Source organism: Priapulus caudatus, unplaced genomic scaffold (genome assembly GCF_000485595.1).
Source record: "Priapulus caudatus unplaced genomic scaffold, Priapulus_caudatus-5.0.1 Scaffold273, whole genome shotgun sequence".
NCBI classification, from domain to species: domain Eukaryota; kingdom Metazoa; phylum Priapulida; class Priapulimorpha; order Priapulimorphida; family Priapulidae; genus Priapulus; species Priapulus caudatus.
In genome coordinates, this window is record NW_014577334.1 from 213,642 (window position 1) to 229,375 (window position 15,734).

The 15,734-nt window shown below is 43.5% G+C and overlaps 2 protein-coding genes across 2 annotated transcripts in view; one reads left to right on the forward strand and one right to left on the reverse strand.

Annotated features, from left to right (window-relative positions):
• The window catches only part of LOC106808399 (transcription initiation factor IIA subunit 2-like), a 10,321-nt gene extending 6,586 nt beyond the window's left edge, over positions 1 to 3,735 (forward strand). Inside the window, exons 2-4 of the mRNA XM_014811110.1 lie at positions 2,194 to 2,298; positions 2,403 to 2,532; positions 2,923 to 3,735. Of these exons, the coding sequence (XP_014666596.1) occupies positions 2,194 to 2,298; positions 2,403 to 2,532; positions 2,923 to 2,966 (279 nt within the window). The 3' untranslated portion in view covers positions 2,967 to 3,735. The remainder of the gene's footprint in view (positions 1 to 2,193; positions 2,299 to 2,402; positions 2,533 to 2,922) is intronic.
• A 108-nt stretch (positions 3,736 to 3,843) lies between these two features.
• Positions 3,844 to 15,734, reverse strand: part of LOC106808397 (unconventional myosin-Vb-like) — a 77,697-nt gene continuing 65,806 nt past the window's right edge. Inside the window, exons 26-37 of the mRNA XM_014811107.1 lie at positions 14,661 to 14,781; positions 14,264 to 14,341; positions 13,845 to 13,935; positions 12,045 to 12,203; positions 11,088 to 11,239; positions 10,438 to 10,560; positions 9,905 to 10,041; positions 9,254 to 9,414; positions 8,382 to 8,518; positions 7,684 to 7,890; positions 6,723 to 6,845; positions 3,844 to 6,381 (exon numbers count right to left, since the gene is read on the reverse strand). Coding sequence (XP_014666593.1) covers positions 6,139 to 6,381; positions 6,723 to 6,845; positions 7,684 to 7,890; positions 8,382 to 8,518; positions 9,254 to 9,414; positions 9,905 to 10,041; positions 10,438 to 10,560; positions 11,088 to 11,239; positions 12,045 to 12,203; positions 13,845 to 13,935; positions 14,264 to 14,341; positions 14,661 to 14,781 — 1,732 coding nt within the window. The 3' untranslated portion in view covers positions 3,844 to 6,138. The remainder of the gene's footprint in view (positions 6,382 to 6,722; positions 6,846 to 7,683; positions 7,891 to 8,381; positions 8,519 to 9,253; positions 9,415 to 9,904; positions 10,042 to 10,437; positions 10,561 to 11,087; positions 11,240 to 12,044; positions 12,204 to 13,844; positions 13,936 to 14,263; positions 14,342 to 14,660; positions 14,782 to 15,734) is intronic.

Here is a 15,734-nt window from a genome sequence, read left to right on the forward strand (position 1 = left end):
ACTTACATGTGCATGCGTGTGCACGTACACGTGCGTGCATGCGTGTGTGTGTGCACGTACACGTGCGTGCGTGTGCACGTGTGCGTGCGTGTGCACGTGTGCGTGCGTGTGCACGTGTGCGTGCATGAGTGTGTGCGTGCGTGTGCACGTACACGTACACGTGCGTGCGTCCGTGTGTGTGCACGTACACGTCCGTGTGTGTGCACGTACACGTGCGTGCGTGCGCGCGTGTGCATGTGCATGTATACGTGCGTGCGTGTGCACGTACACGCGTGCGTGCGTGTGAACTTACACGTGCGTGCATGCGTCCGTGCGCCCGTGTGTGTGCACGTACACCTGCGTGCGTGCGTGCGCGCGTGTGCAGTTACACGTTCGTGCGTGCGTGGGTGCGTGCGTGCGTGCGTGCGTGTGTGCATGTGTGCGTGCGTGCATACGTGCATGTGTGTGCAGGTACACGTGCGTGCGTGCGTGCATGTGCTTATATCGAACAATATCACGCATCTGCTTGCTGCCAACCCGCGCATATGACGTCAATGTTTATAGACATGAAACATCGCTATTGCATGAGAATCACGGAAGAACTGCTCCGTCAATCACGCGAAACGCAAGAGAAATTCAACGACGGCGAAATATACAGCTGTTACACACACGCAGCTAGGGGCTGCATAGCTCCCAAATCCCATTGGTTAATACAAATGACGGGCCTCAAACTCCTGTTTTATGGTGCATTGTGACCCTAACCCTAACCCTAACCCTATAAACAAAACAACATTATTTGTTGTTATTAAATTGTTGTCAATAAATCATGTAAATATTTGCGTTAATTGGGAAAAAATAGTTAAATGGATAAACACAGAAAAATACAAAAAACAGGAAAATAATTAAAAAACAGATGGGATTCGATCCAACGACATTTCAGCTGTGTCGTCTGTGCTCTAGGCGTTCGGCTATTGAGGATCATTGGGTTTCTGTATTATGGATGTGCCTTGACAACACTGTGGCGTCATTGAGGAGTTTGAGGCACGTGATTTGTATCAACCAATGGGATTTGGGAGGGCCATGTCACCGAGTAAACATCGTGAATGGCATGCGGTGGGCGTAGTCATTGAGGTAATTAGGGTTATTTAAGCTTTATTATAGTTTTTCGCACGCTTTTCAATCCCAAAAATTTTCAACGATGCTACGATGACATGCTTACCAGCAAACGCTGTGTCAAGTCAGTCACTGTTGCCCACGAATTCAGATTAGGTTGAATTCCCAGTGAATTCCCTGTTTTGTATTAAATTGCCAGTAGGGGGAGCGTGCCGCTGCATATATTAACTCAAACCTTCGGTTTGCACAAGAACGGGCCGTCCGGGGGCACCACTAGTCGAGATCATATGATCCTGATCCGACCAAACAAACGCAAAACTCAATTTCACCGGTTCACGTTTCGCTGTGACCTATTACGGGATGGTTCATAACAAAGAACAAGCTGTGATTGGCTGAGGTGCGTGCCGCCATATTGGATCCTGTTCGAATCCGCCTCGCTAGCAGGGTCGGGTTCGGTGGATCAAGATCAAGTGATCCGACCAAACAAACAGTCAGATCAATGAATCCATTGGATCGAGATTCGTGGATCCGACCAAACGTATGCGCCCTTAGTCTCATCTCACCTGTCAGTGTCACTGTCACTTTCAGATACAGCGTGTATAATAATTAATATATTACTGATTACTTCAGCATAAAAATTATGATATATATGCTATCAAACATTAAATGAATGACACAAAATGATTGCTCTTGCATTATTAAGATTTGGGAAAAAGATATGGAAGCGCTACCACACCACACGTGCGCAACTTTACGCAGCATGACGTCAATTTTTCTAGACTGGTAGACTAATATAAGCAAAGATATCATATTGTAGAGGCATAGTACCGGTCAAGGAACTTTGTGAGAACATGAATTGGGCACTAGTGAGTAAATGTGGTATAGGTGGAATGTGGGAGTGGCATAATTTATTGGGTAGGTTGTGTGCATGACGTAACACACTACCCAAAATACTAACAGATGCTGGTAGCTATATGCATGCTTCTATTTAATATCAACTCTGACAAGGAGCGCCATCCATTCTGATTTTTCTGCACCTGTGAAAGGTGTAAGGCACTGTGACTTAAACGTGTACCATATATGGTGGTGTTGATTTTTCAGTGTGGACAGATAACACCACAGTTGGCTCTGAAGGTGCTTCTACAGTTTGACAAAGCAATTAACAACGCTTTAGCAACACGTGTGCGAAATCGAGTCACATTCAAGGTAAGCTGGTCAACATCAAGGGGATGAAAGTATGTTCTGTGTTGTGCCTGTTCTGTGGCTCTCTTACGTTGAAGGCAAATAACATCAATCTTGTTTTTCCGCAGGCTGGCCACTTGGATACATATCGTTTCTGCGATAATGTGTGGACGTTTGTATTAAAAGACGTAGAATTTAAAGATGTCACAGAACTGGTGAAAGTTGACAAGGTCAAAATAGTTGCCTGTGATGGCAAAAGTAAGCAGAAAATACCACTTGCCAGTTTTTTATTGCCTTATTTATATACTGGGCGACATTGTTGATGCCCTGCATTGTGATGGCAAAAGTAAACCAATAATATCACTTGCTACATTTTTATTGCCTTATTTATATACTGAAAGGAATTGATGATCCCCATTGTCTATTAGACTATATGACTCGACCAATCAAACAGCTTACAATGAGTTCATACTCAAAAAAGTAAAGCTTTCCCTTGTTGGTTGGTTTATGGCTGCATTGTGCTTTTTATTGGCACTATTTTCTGTCATTGGCATCAATTCACTGTGGTTGAGGCATCATGTAACAGCGGTGTTGCCATTACAAATTATTACAAGTTATTTTTTAGTAATGTTGTTTCTCTATCTCCAGGTCCGGTTACACCTGGTCCACCATCTCGGAATGATGCGGAGTAACGTTCCGTCTGATCTGTATTAGCATGAAGTTGTGTGTGTCGAAGGAACATTCATCTGCACTTTGTCCTTTGCCGGAAGACAACAAACTTAGTATATTTTGTCTATAAATCCTGCTACATGGTAGGCTTATTCTTTTAAGTGAATAATATCAGCAGCACCTTCTAATTTCAATTAAGGAAGCAGATCAGGAAGTTAGAGATACTATCAAGCATATGCCTGTGCATTAATTATAAGTGGTCCATCCTGATTGCCATTTACAATAGAAGGAATAGTGTAGGTATATATTCGTTCAGTCTACACAGATTCATGGTATTACTTATATATGTATATTGATATAAACTTGTGTATTAGTTACTTGTAAATTTTTGCATGTGTAAAATGATGAGGTATACCCACCGTCATTGCCAAATATGCCAGTGGAATAGCCCAGTTCGAATTATGAAGTGAGTTGTGCATTCCTTGTTCTGAACTTCTTTGTATGAGCTGGTTTGTCCAGGAGTTCATTTACTCGACGTATATTTTATATTAAATTGACATTCAACATTTATATGTTGCCAAATCAAGTTATTGATTTTTCATACATAGGTAATAGCAAATGTCCTATGGCACTGGTTGTTAAGGATAAGGAGTGAGAATGCACACCGGATTACTTCTTTGTCCAGTTATTCGGCATTTGAAATGAACGTTATTAACAGTTGATATCTTTTTTTCTGTGTTGTAAACGTTTTTAATGTAATAAATTCCTGTGTAAATAGTGTCTGAACCACTAGAAGTTTCTTTCGGTTAATTTGCCTCCTTCAAACAAAATAATTTTTAGTTATTTGTAATACAATAGCACAATTCCATACACTAGTCCTAGAAGCAGAAACACAAGTCCTTCATTTGAACAATGGGTTTTATTTTCCACTTGAAGAATATTTTTAACATATCGCAAATCAATATCTGTCTTCAGAGGATAAATACTATAACTGCATTGTATAATAACGACAGTATACGATTAGCTGCCCGAATAAGGAGAATCATTAAAGGATCAACTGCTATCCATCATGATAATATGTATTTACACAGAATGATACACAAAAGAAATAATGTAGCACTATTTATATACCCACGGTTGCCAGAATAATAACTGGAATGTGGCAAAACCTACATTCCTGCTTACACAATTTTTTATCTGATAGTGCTATCACAGCACTGGGTTTATATAACTGTTTCTGGGTTCTTTAGTTTGGCCGGGTATTTGGTTATGTTAGGTGTACATGGAGCTAACAAACTAAACCCAATCGCTCTTAACTTGTCACTTGCTTGTTATATATTACTGACTTCACTTGTTTCACAATGTCTACCTGATTATATGTCTATGTCCTTACAATGATTATTTCACAATTTCTGCATTTTTGGATATGCACCACTACTAGCCAACTAAGGCCGGTACCTGATAATTGGGTTTACTACTCATCACAAGGAACAGATTTTGTCTCCCAATTTTCCCCGATTCAATGTGACACTACAATCGGGAAATCTTTATAAATTGACGGCATTATGTGTTAGCGATCTTTAAAAAATGAAAAGATCCTAGGCTGTCCTAGCTGATGTAAATAGAAGATACCAACCATATATGATCGATATGCATTGGTTTACAATTCTGCACTACACGTATTCTATTCAGGTAAAATGTTTTTATTTATTAAAAATGGATATCATGATATTTAAGTACTGACTGATGAAATTATATAATATATACATATATATATATATATATAATTATATATCTTTTAACCAATCATTCAATGAAATCTGACATCTTTAACGTATTAGACTGAGTGACCTCTATTATTATGCTTACTTACCATAGTTATACTTCGTGTATAAAACAAACATCTCCCTCAATACACTAATTGGTGCTGATCAGTACCTACGCTATCAGTACGTAGATCATTACCTTCACCTAATTAAACTGAAAATTTCCCAGTCATAATTGATACATAAACGGTCGACTCCATTTTATATTCGAATAATTTGTTTTGAAAGGTTGTAAATAAGAAACCACTGCCCATCTACGTACTGATCTAGCATTTTTACTACAAGGGAGCGTTCTCTTTTGGGAGATCGCAAGGTCTTAATTGGATAAGCTTACTGGGAGGATGTCATTTTTTGCCCATAGATTTGGAATGTACAATAAGTATCACTTGTCGATCAGTACGTTGTCCAACAAAGGTCTCATACTCGTACAGAAATTGTATACATAATAAGTGATGTAAATAATTTTGATTCAATTTGGGAGAAAACGTTTTTATAAAAGCCCGGAATGCAGCAATAGATCACATGAATATCTTACATGCTCAAATAATCGAGAATAAATTACATGAAAGAATAAATACGATACAAAGCAAAGGAAGGCCATATATGATAAGGCTAGCATCAGCAAGCTGTATACATGCCTGTCGCTGTTTTTGAAGCCTCTTGAGTATTACGTTCCGCCACTTTTACTAAATGCTTCAGTATATTGTAGTGACCACCTCAAGGACATTTACTGGGAAATGCATTCCCGATGTGAATCCCCTTGTGAAATAGATTCGGCTGCTATTAGTGTGATATCTACACGTGTTGGAACGACGAACTACAACAACCCATCAAGAGCATCACACATTTAGGACAACTAACACATTCTACATACAGAACCTGCTCTGCTCGTACTGTACGCGATACTGTATTGTAGTATTTTGTACTCGTACTTGCTCGGTATTGTATGCGATTTAGCGCAAACCAGCTGCACTCTGAGTGAATTCTTGCGCCTACATTAATTTCACTACGTACCTAGTAAACAGAGGCAATCGGCGATGAATTCATGGCGTTGACGGATACAGTGAATACGACACGTCCCTCGCACAAACATCGCAGCTGTGCTCAGATGTGCTATAACTCCGGTCCTAATTTTTCCACGTTCTACGGTTCTATGCACAACAGACTATGCGCGCATCCTTACAAGGTTTCATATGCGAATAAATAATTCACTAGACTCGTGAGCGTCTGCGGACGCGGTGTAACGACCAGCGGTGGGAACAAATCCTCGTGAACCAACTCGACTCCAAAAATATCTCGTGAAGAGACAGTTCCGGGCTCACTGTGCGGTCCGGCGCTCGTAGACGGACGCCAGACTCTCACCGGCTGTCTAAAGTCGCTTGAGGAACTGGAGGCCGAGGCAGTCTGGCGCGGCAATCTGCTCTAACTGCACTTGCGAGGGGTTGAAGGGGAATCTCACTGGGTAGGTGAACTTAGTGTCCATGAGCAGAGTCTGTGAGGCGTCGCCGTCCTGCCGACTCTTCAGGTGCTCCTGGATCTTGCGTATGAAGGAGACGGGCACCCTCTCCTCAAACTCGTTCACAGGCGAGTACAGGTGCAGAATCTTGACGATCTACGAAGCAAAACGGCAACACGGCGTTCGTTTGTTATGTAGGAGTAATACAACCTCGCGACTTATTATAGCTACGTAATCATCCATTCTTAGCGTTAACTAGCAGCGTGACTTATTCACGCGTGCTTGGTCGCATTAGAGGCAGGTTCTTAAGTTGTACTATATTATTAACACACATAGCCTGAACTACATTATGGGCTCGACGTAATAATCACCGTTCGATCAACACACGAACGAACGGAAACAAACAAACGCCGCTCTGGGCTTCGGACGCGCGCTCGGGTGCGTTGTCCGCCCCCGCGCTCTCTGCCCGCGCGTGGTGCTACCTGCTTCTACCTTACCTGCTGCACGGTGAGTTTCGTGCACATTTCGCAGATGCTCTGCACGTCAGCTTCGGTCTTGCGAGCCTGCAGCAGCTGAGACGCCTGGATGATGGGCTGCAGTGCTTCTAGTGCTCCGGCATCCTGCGGTGGACACAAGGGTAAATGGAATGTCAACTGAGGGGCGGAGAACGCGCAAGAAACTGGTCGGGCACTCCTGGCGTGCCCTCGGCACGTGGAACCTCTACAACGTTGCTGTTTGTTTCTAGTATATCTTGAATTGTTTTTGTTTTGCGGACGGACGTGGAAAAGCTCTGCCTTATACATCACACGTAGAGAGCCCGTGTGACATGATTAACACTATAAAATACAGTCAACACTCCCAATACCGACCTCCTTCGAGACCGTCCATTTAGTTTGGTTCTGTGAAGTTCCGTTTATGGAGGGGGGGGGGACATCTTGCATGTCTCAGATGATGTTGGGACTTAAAAATTCGTCTGGTTTAACGTGAGATACCGTTTTAAAGGCGTTCTGAATTTGGAGAGTTAACTGTAGAATAGGTCTAACGTATCTCACTGCGTGTCGTAGAAGGCAACTAAAAGGAGTTGGCGTCAGGAAGGACATCCGGCTGTAAAACTGCTCCAAAACCATTCCATAAAGGAATAAAACTGTCCAACCCCGAAAGGGAAAACGGACATTAAACTAATGATGATGATGATGATGATGATCCTATCCACCTGACACTATCCATATTACATTAAACATAATTCAGATCTCAGTAAATCAGTTCATGGGCATAACCAAGGCTGGCGCCCATCGTCAGAAGCATCGTAAATAGTTACGACTATTACATGCTCAACATGTCCTAACCCTTTTGCGCAAAACGTTATGACATCTCACGATATTATAGCTGCTTAAAAACACTCTCACGGCGGGCCCTTCAGACCCTGACAAACCTCCCCTCCCCCGCACCGCCACGCACCTGCAGGTTGTTGTCGCGTATGAAGCACTCGAGGTGGCTGATGTTGTAGCGCATCTGCATGCCCTTGCTCCAGTGGCAGAGGTCCTTGCGCAGCAGCAGGTTGTTGAGTGCGCCGGCCGTGATGTAGTAGAACAGCTGCTTGAAGATCTGGTTGATCAGCTCCGGGTCGATCGCGTGCGACTGGCACACTTGGTAGAAGTAGGTGATCTGCGTGCGGCGAGGTTTTATATAACAATTAATTAATTATAATTAAAAACACTTAATTAATATTAAGCACGCTTGGTAGAAGTAGGTGATCTGCGCACGGGGAGGTTTCATATCGCGATTTATTATAATTAAACACAATTAATATTAAGCACACTTGGTAGAAGCAGGTGATCTGCGAGTGGCGAGGATACATTTCGCGATTAATTAAATATAATTAAACACACTTAATTAATATTAAGCACACTTGGTAGAAGTAGGAGATGTTCACGCAGCGAGGTTTAAACTTTGTGATTAATTAATTATAATTAAACATATTTAATTAATAGTAATTAGTAAAAATTATTTATAAATGATAATAATTAGTATAGAAATACTAATGAACATATATTTAATTATTACGATGATGACCATTATTTAATTTTTACTAAAATTCTCTCATTCTACTTCGCCACTTAACGAGACAATCTCTCAGACGTATCTCACAAACGTACCTGTCTCATCAGTATCTCCATCGCGTCGACGTGTGATGGGCTCTGCACTGGGCTCTGGCTGACACTTGGCTGCCGCCTCAATCCTGGCGTTGTCACCGACATGCCCTTAATGGCTTCATGCTCCAACACACCCGGCACTGTAACAACCGTGAGCGTGTGTGAACAACTACAACACAGACCGGCTGGTTCTAACTGCATGTGAGCATAGCAATAGATATATTAGGGGGTAGATAGCAGAATAATAACAGGGGTAGATAATAGAAAATTTCTATTAGATATTTATACAGTAGGTAATTTCCCATTGTCCACTCATTACATGTTAAAGTGGGTAGAGGAGGAGGTGTGATGCCTGCAGGTTTTACACCTGCAGTGTAACTTCCACGAAAGGCTATAATAACGAATTACACGGAATGTATGGTACAGGTTCAAACTCCACTGTGAGATGCCATAATATTACCAGGTATGTGAACTTCAAGGACAACACAGAATCTACTGTCACCGACAGCAGATCTACACTGCAAGACCAATGGGGGGAGACCCGAGGGGAGGGAGGAGAATGTTTCCTCTCTCTCGCCGACGGTGGATCTACGATGCAAGACAAATGGGCGGAGGCACGAGGTGGGAGCATGTTTCCTCTATCACCAACGGTGAATCTACAGTGCAGGAGAAACGGGTGTAGAACACAAGGGGAGGGAGGAGAATACAAATGGGGAATGACACGAGGGGAGGAAAGAGAATACAAATGGAGGGAGGCGTGAGGGGAGGAAGGAGAATACAAATGGGGGGAGGCGTGAGGGGAGGGAGGAGAATACAAATGGGGGGAGGCGTGAGGGGAGGGAGGAGAATACAAATGGGGGGAGGGAGGAGAATACAAATGGGGGAGGCGAACTGAGGGCTGAGACTGTTGTCGTTGTTCACTGAGGGCTGAGACTGTTGTCGTTGTTCACTGAGGGCGGAGACGCTTGTTGTCTTGCAGCAATTCCAGCACTCGAACACTCCGCGGCAGAACGAGCAGAGCTTGCGCAACTTTGACCTATCCGAGTACAGGCAGGTGCTGAGCGACATCGCAGTCTGGATCTACCAGGGAGTCATCCACGTCATCGAGGAGAAGGTCCAGGCAGCCGTCGGTGAGAGAGGAAACCTTCTCCCCCCATTCTTTCGTGTCTACCACCATTTGTATTTTCCCCTCACGCCTCTGCCCATTTGTATTCTCCTCCCTCCCCTCACGCCTCTGCCCATTTGTATTCTCCTCCCTCCCCTCACGCCTCTGCCCATTATTATTCTCCTCCCTTCTCTCACGCCTCCCCCCATTTGTATTCTCCTTCCTCCCCTCGTGCCTTTCCCCATTTGTATTCTCCTCCCTCCCCTCAGGTTCACTGAGGGTGGAGACGGTTGTTGTCGCGGTTATGGTTGTTGTCGCCTCAGCCCTCAGTGAACCGCGACAACAACCGTCTCCACCCTCAGTGAACCGCGACAACAACCGTCTCCACCCTCAGTGAACCGCACAGTGTAAACCCAATCACAGTGTAAATGTAACCGCTGGAAAGCTAAACTCTGGGATGTTATCAACGTGCAGCGAAATGGCGAAGCTATGATGGCGCAGTTCCACCTTTCCGTTATTGCTGGTGCTCAGCATGCCCGAGGATAACCGAGGTCGGTCCTGTATCCAGAAGTTCTGATATCTCAGTATTGGAGCACGTACGTGGCCCCCACTACTAGTTTCATTAAAGTAGTTTTCTTTATTTATAGTAATTAAGAAGATTATAAAAATACAATCAGATGACGTTTTTTTAATCAATGTTTGAGAAATCTATAATGCATTAGAAACTAGACAGAGGGCACTCAAAGAGAGTGCATACCTCCGCGAGCGTGTAACATGTGTATAACAGCTGGCTCGCTGCTGGCTGCTGCTGACTGGACGCCCTAAGGCGGGCTGCTGCTGACTGGACGCCCTAAGGCGAGCTGCTGCTGACTGGACGCCCTAAGGCGAGCTGGTGCTGAATTAAAATCCGGTGGAACTTTTATGTGAAATCTTTCACCTTTATAAATCAGGTCAAGTTATGTACACAATCAATAACGAATAATTTACCTTTTCTCCACTATACTGCTTCAGATTGTGAAGCAGCCTACACGTGTTGGCCAACCACAATGTCGCGTATTCAAGGTCATCTCGCTTTTTCTGCAACAGAGACAAAGAACGGAATCAGTGACACTGCACCCGAAACACCGCCGTGTGTGCACTGCAATTAACTGCTCATTATCCATGCGCTGAGCTACGCTGTAAAATCATCAGCTTTCGTGTCTATTTGCACTCCATTGTTGTCCCTGAGTGCGGAATACCCACTTGGATACCTGTCAATATTGAAGGACAAGGTGCTTGACCACAGACAGTCACAGGTCAGCAAAGTCCAATCTACGAAGCAAACACTCTTCTCTGTTGCAACGCGTAAAAAATAGACCATGTTGTGAATAGCCCTTGCTAAATTAATACCTTAACCTAAACAAAAATACACCCATTACCAAGCCAAACACCAAACACAAACAACATAATACTAAAAATATCACGTCCAAAACCATTGCTGTATAATCACAAATGCAGTACTTCGCTTCTACAGCCACGAAATACCATGTCTACTGTAATACATTCCAGACAACTACCATCTACAGGCAGACATGTTGGATGGAGTGCACTGCAAATGTTGATACCTTGAACAGCCGTTTGATGCCATTGATGGTGTATGTGAGTAGGGACCGCACTTTCTCGTCGTTGTTGACGTAGTCTGTGTGTCGAATGCACATGAATATGATGTAGGCGGGCAGGCCCGGCAGCAGACCCGAAGCTACCTGTGGTCTCAGATCTGCGAGAGAAAACCAATGTTTTATTGAAAGGTCAGCACCTAGCTTGTAGGTCACGGTGCTACTAGAAACGGCGGGGTGCATATTCGTACCTCTCTATGACCTATGCAGTATTATTTTAGTCTAAAAACATAGATGATATTCTCAATAATCTATTCTACCCACGAAACATCTCTGCCATTGATGATATTGGTGAGTAAGCTTCGATCAACATCATCTCATCGGCAGTGAATAACAAACAAACGTTGTTACGTTGTCTTAAAACAACACTACAGCATCGCACGACTAGCCGCGATGCTTCTGCATCGATCACTACATACTCACTACAAACAACATGTGATCGAGCGACGCACGACTGGAGATCGCAGTACGACCTTAACGCTGACCCACACCCGTGTTTGCTGCTACCCGGAGCCGAGATGTCGTAAGATATAAGGCTCTTATACCATATAATATAATATACCATAGGTAAAGCCTAGCGCAGACCTACGATTTTTGGTTGCAACCTGCAACCGCAAGCGGTCGGTCGATGTGTCCCCACGTGTGCGCACACATGCGATTTCGAAGCAATTCTAGAGCAATTTGGGAGCGATTTGGAGCGACGAGTCACTCAGAATAAAAACAGTTTGATTTCTTGCAACTCGTTGCAAGCGACCAGAATTGCTACGGGTTGCATGCAGTTGCACGTTCCCGCAGACGTAGCGATTTCGCAGCAATTTTTACAGCGATTCTAGAATCGCTGTCGAGTTGCATGAAAACGTCGCAGGTCTGCGCTAGGCTTTACATAAGATGAGGTACTATACTCACCATAGATGAGACTCTTCATGAGATGCAGTTCGTCGTCCGCCCGGTACTCGAACATGCCCATGTACTCGACCTCCTTGTGCTTGACGACGGGCATGTTGGCATCCGGAGAACCTGTCTGTACGTCCTGCTGCAGGATCTCATCGAGGTTCGTCTCCGATCCTGTACGGAGAAGAAGCCACGGATTCATGAAGCCATGATCGGCAGCAGAGGAGGAAGCACACTATCCGATCATAAATTTGGTGGAATGTCAAGGAACAAGGGAGAAAAAGCACAAAGAAGAAAAACAAGAGAAAGAACAAGGGAGGAAGCAAAATGCGAGTCCACAACAAACACATGGTATCCGATCGCAAATTTAAAAAAAATTGAATGCCTAAATTGAAATTTAATAGATTAAATGAGGCTTTAGTGTAAACTTAAAAATCAGTAAACTGGAATGTCATAACTTGTCCTTAGTTACAATGATAGAAGTATCGAATTTATTCGAAAATAATTAAAAGTCAATAAATGCTTATGTTGTGGGATCTTAGTAATGTGGAAAAAACCCTGAATTATTTCAACATAAATGCCTTTATATCGTGATCATGTGCTATACATTTAGAACCTGCTCCGTTTGTAATATGGAAATACAAAACTAATGGTAATACAAAACTAATGTTAATAATGAAATGAAACATTTTGAAAATTTGAACTTTTTTTACAATTATAAACAAGAAATGAAAACTTCACTAAGATCATGCTCATCTTATAATACTATCACAATGCAAACCTAATAATGAAACGAACTATTCTACAGAGCTTGTGAACAATTGCTATCATACCATCTACTGTGAACAGCAGTACAAAAACGTAAGTGACAATTCAGTGATAACGATAAAAAATTAAAAGCATCGAGCAATCATGAACTGATACTAATCACGAATGTAGAATAACCGTCCTCTAACATGCAAACATACTACATCATTCTGTGCATCATAACCGCAACCTCATTCCCAATATGCTGTGTAATAAGTAAAAAACATTTCACTCCCTACACACTTATACGGTTAAAACAAATCAACATCAATGTTCAGTTCTGACACGTGCGAACCGTCACTTACCACCAAACCAGCTTGACATCAAGCTCTGAGGCCACGACAGTGGCGCCGGTCCTTGTTTAGCAATAACACAGCAATGGACACGCATACATACGCAACACGTAGCAACGTAACAGAAGCCGGATCACCTCAACCATCGCCGCGTTACAGGCTACTATTTCCGAGTTAATGCCATTTTGGAGCGCGGGAAAAATTATGCATGAAAACAATGACGTTTTCACACGAATTTTGTCTTTTTTTGCGAAACGTTTTAAATGTTGGGCAAAGTCACATGGCTTCTAATACCTGGCTTTCTTGTGTGCGCATTCTAGCTCACACTGGTTGGTGCCCAGAGTGAAAAATTCTACACTTGGATGCCTTAATTATGTTCCATATCAAAACCATGGTCTATACTTCGTTTCTATTTCTATCTTTCAATTGAACTGCTACTAACAACTAGAGAAGAATAGTTTGTGTGTTGTGTTGCAACTTCGAAAGAAACCAGACGTTCAGAGGCCCAATCAGCAAGATAATTAATATTTCCTAATTGCAACCTTCGACGTAAACGTTAAATCTGAAAAACCCTAAATTGTAAATCTTACACACACGATATTGAACTGCCGTGCCCTTTCACTCGATGCAAGTTCATCTCTCTGCACCTCAGACGACCTAGCTACAGGGTCACCCACAGACGACCTAGCTACAGGGTCACCCACAGACGACCTACCTTCAGCTTTCAACCTCTTCGCATACAACTTCAGTTGCTTCTTCATCTTCTGAATCTGGTCCTGCTGAAGCTCTAATGTTTCATTCAGATTCTAAATGAAACAGGAAACACACGCTTAAAACACACAACAATCTTTCATCGCGCATCTTCTAGTGCTTACTGAGACAAAAATACAGGACATAAGTCGACCACCTCGCACCCACACGAAAGCCAAGCCTGCTCATAGACGAAGCGTAATTGCGTACCCCGTAAATCACATAGGTCTCTCACGAACTGCCGAACAATCAGTCTTAGGCAAATACGCGACTGCCCCGCGCGTGTAATTCTGTGTGCACAGATTTTCCTGCGTGGGCACACAATGTTCGGTTAGCGCCTATGCGTTATCTCCCTCTTTGTCGGCGCCCGGCTATTGCTCTTACCAGGTTCTCTTCGGTGAGGCGTTGCATTTCATGCTGGATCTGGTTTGACTGCAGTTCTCCTGGTGTCATCTTGAGGTGCTGAAACATAGAGTAACGACATACTTTTGGGATTGTTGGAAGGCTTCATCAGAGAGACCAACCTACTATTCACGTTTGACACAGAGTATGATAGGGCCTGCATAATAGTTCAGCATTTTGTGTACGCCATTTACTTCCCTCACGATCTACGTCTATATTTCGCAATATGGAACTGTGACTGTGGTATCGCAACACTACAATTTTGACGTAAAAATTATCAGAACAGTCAGGTAAATAATAGAACTAAACCTCACGCCTGTCAGCATCACAACAGATCAGCCACATATGTCACGAAGGTCGTATACTACGGAATGGTTACCAGGGCGATGATCTTCTGCTGCCGCTCGTTATCCTTCTTGAGCTTCTGCATCTCCTGCTTGTACTCGTTCTCCATCTTCGAGTGGTTGTGCTTCTCATTTTGCAGCTGACTTTCCAGCAACCTGCAGAGAAAACAAATAGACGGATTGTGAAGCACGAGAACATTACAGTCGCAGAAGCCCTGTGTGGAAAAATAAGAAAATAAGAAAGTGATTGATTTGAATAAGATAGTGCTGTGCAACCGAGATAACTGTTCAACATACGCATTGTGGTCAAATGTGTCGCAAACAAACATTTCTGCACAGGTTTTAATTTATAAGCACGATTTGGGTTAATAGGTTCATAAATAAAATAGTAGTAAGAGTATGTCGTATATAGTGCGGGGTCGATGTTTGATGGCGTGTAAATTATATTCATTTACTTAAGGCCCATTCACACCAGAGCTATGCTCATCACGATCGCCCCACGCTCCAAAAATTTGCCCGAGCGTGGTTGAGAGCGTGGCCAATTGGGCCCTAGCCGGGCCCAGCACCGAATACTACGATCTAAGTGCGTCTTTACCCCGATCTCATTGCGCTCAACAAGCTTTCACCACGCTCAACATGCACCACGCCCGCATCACGCTTGCACTGCGCTCACTGCGTCTTTATTGCGACCAATCAGATCGCATTGCGTTCGAACGACGCTTGCACTGCGCCTAAGCAACGCTCACCGCGCCTCAACTGTGCGCCAGTCACGCTCCTAGTGCGACTTAATCACGCTCTAGGCAGGCGCCGACTGCGCTGGCAACGGCCATATAAATACCGCGCCGCGTTCTAGACATCATCATTCGTTCTGCCGTGCTGTTCACATCAAGATTGTTTTCTACTGATTTTATACCCATAATAGTATAATAGTATGCTACAACTATGCCGCCAAAAGACTTCTATTTCTCCTCCTCATCCTCCTCAGCATGATGAGGGCTTGGCAACAAGTAATTGAGTTGATCCTTTAACGAGAACATGGCATGAGTACATTGTTGCGCTCATATGTGGAACACCTGAGGGGGTGGCACAGGGTAGCACCAAATTTATAC